At 35.7% G+C, this 2,456-nt stretch overlaps 1 protein-coding gene across 1 annotated transcript; it reads right to left on the reverse strand.

The window, feature by feature from the left end:
• Window positions 1-5: 5 nt before the first annotated feature.
• LOC107662831 (gastrula zinc finger protein XlCGF49.1-like) lies at window positions 6-1,298 on the reverse strand (the record flags this gene model as incomplete). Its single annotated transcript, XM_016452947.1, has 3 exons — window positions 1,246-1,298; window positions 999-1,181; window positions 6-637 (listed from the first exon to the last, which is right to left on the reverse strand). Coding segments are annotated over exons 2-3 (681 nt in total), but the record flags the coding sequence as incomplete, so codon positions are not given.
• Window positions 1,299-2,456: the final 1,158 nt, after the last annotated feature.

Below are 2,456 nucleotides of genomic sequence, written 5' to 3' on the forward strand. Positions count from 1 at the left end.
GGTTTCTCTCCAGTGTGGATCCTCTCGTGTGATTTCAGATGTACTGACTGACTGAATCTCTCGTCGCAGTGTGAACACTTGTAAGGTTTCTCTCCAGTGTGAATCCTCTCGTGCAGTTTCAATACTTTAGCTGTAATAAAAGTCTTATCACACTCAAAGCACATATAATCTCTCACACCAGTGTGTATCTTCTGATGTAGTTTTAAACTTTGCAGATGTGAAAAACTCTTTCCACACAAAGAGCATGAATGTGGTTTCTCCTTCGTATGAACTTTCAGGTGATTCTTCAGGCTTAAAGCCCACAAAAATGTTTTTCCACACTGATCACATTCATGCAGTTTCTCTCCAGTGTGGATGATCATGTGTTTCTTAAGGTTTGCTGATTCTGTGAATCTCTTCTCACACTGATCACAAGTGAATGGTTTCTCTCCAGTGTGGATCATCATGTGAACATTGAGACTCTGTTTGCGTTTCAAACTCTTTCCACACTGAGTGCAGGTAAAGGATTTCTTGTCTCTTCTTTTCTTTAAATCTTTCTCTTTGGTTTGAGAGCGACTCAAAGGTTTTTCTCCAGTTTTGACGTGATGTTTCTCCTCTTCATTCAGTTCTTCATTCTCCTCGTTTTCTTCAATCGACTCTGAAATTAAAGTAAAATACAACATTTTTAGCAAATCACAGAGAGAAATGTGCAAAGTAGACAATTGCTACACAAAATATTTTGATCATTTTTATAAATGATATGTCCCTGAATCTTTTCTGGAGTAAGGTACATTGTTCTTCCAGTTATACTTAATAAGAATAATTATTAAACATTTTAAAACATTACACACAAAACCCATGTTTCTATAGTGAGAACCCTTACTATTTGCTGCTTCAACTATATTATTGCACAGCTCTATATATCTTTCCTATCACAATAAATCAAAATCTGACAAACTGTTTGATGCTTTACAACCTTAATGTCCATAATTACTGAAGAATCAAGAATAAACACCAACCTGTTTGTTCTTCAGTGTGTTTCATTCTGCAGGGTTCTGGATCTCTCATGTTCTCTCTGTCCTTCAATAAACTCTGTCTCTGCAGATTTCACTTCTTCCTGATGCTTTGATGCTCGTCTTCACTTGTAGACTGATGGGAATATTCCAGCATTTATTGATGAACTGCAGTGGGAGGAGCTTCACCTAAGGTGTGATTGTTGTGGGAGGAGCTTCACTGAAGGTAATACTGTTGTGGGAGGAGCTTCACTGAAGGTATGATTTGTTGTGGGAGGAGTTTCACTGAAGGTAATACTGTTGTGGAGGGGATCCATGTTAACTGCATACACTCCTGACTAATGGTTGCATAACGTTATAACTATTATTAACACACAAGTAGTTCTTTAACTGGGCAAATAACCCAGCACACAACAATTTATGCAACTCAAACTATTTGTAATTTGAGCTGCTAGCTAATAACCAGACAGCCTAACAATCATTAAAGGATAGTTCACCCAAAAATTAAAATTCTGTCATCATTTACTCACCCTCATGTCGTTCCAAACCTGTATGAGTTGCTTTCTTATGTTGAACATAAAAGAAGATATTTTGAAGATTGCTGGTAAGGACATTTTTAACCCTCTGGGGTCTGAGGGGTTTTGGGTCCCTGGAAAAGTTTTTACATGCCCAGACATTTGTGCTTTTTCAGTATCTTAAAAAAATATTAATGACTAAAGTCTGATTACACTATAATCAGCACAAACTGGGCTACAATAATATGTAAGCTGCATGAATGTACATATTTGTGTTTTTGAGAAAACTATGTTTAGGTGTGGTTAACTATTTTTTGTCACTGGAAGTCACTGAAATAAGGCCGTACACATACAGAACATTTGTTAACAATTTGAGACTTTTACAATTTGTTACTTTTGAGAACTGGATGTGGACTAGAATTTTGCTACAAATTGATGTGAAAATTGTCCTGTTCACTCATTCACAGAAAACAATATATTGATTTACCTTTTGTAAGACATGATTGTGTTAGAAAGGTTGTATGTGAAGGAGAGACAATGGCCATGAATATTTCGTGATTCACAGCTGAGAGACAAAGGGCCTCCCCTAATGGGCCATCATCATTCAGTGGTTTAGTGAAGACTATATGCAGGTATACTCATATTACTTTTTATATAGTACTGTATTATATTATACACAGCATGAAAACATCCTTGCATTGTACGACATTTAGATGCAATGAATCATATTTCAAAATGTTTCATTGGTTTTCAAACATTTTATTCTTGAATTATAGTTTGGGAAAAGTCTGATTAGTAAAATGCGTTCAAGTTTATGTCATAATAAAATGTTAAATAATTTAAGTAAGCAAAAGCATTGTTTGATTTCGGTATTGGTGGGAACATAACGGCAGACAACAGACATTTATTTGTTTGATCAAAATTATTGCAAGGGACAATTTAGTAGTGG

The sequence above is a fragment of the Sinocyclocheilus anshuiensis genome, unplaced genomic scaffold (genome assembly GCF_001515605.1).
Source record: "Sinocyclocheilus anshuiensis isolate Anshui unplaced genomic scaffold, SAMN03320099.WGS_v1.1 scaffold1815, whole genome shotgun sequence".
Classification (NCBI taxonomy): domain Eukaryota; kingdom Metazoa; phylum Chordata; class Actinopteri; order Cypriniformes; family Cyprinidae; genus Sinocyclocheilus; species Sinocyclocheilus anshuiensis.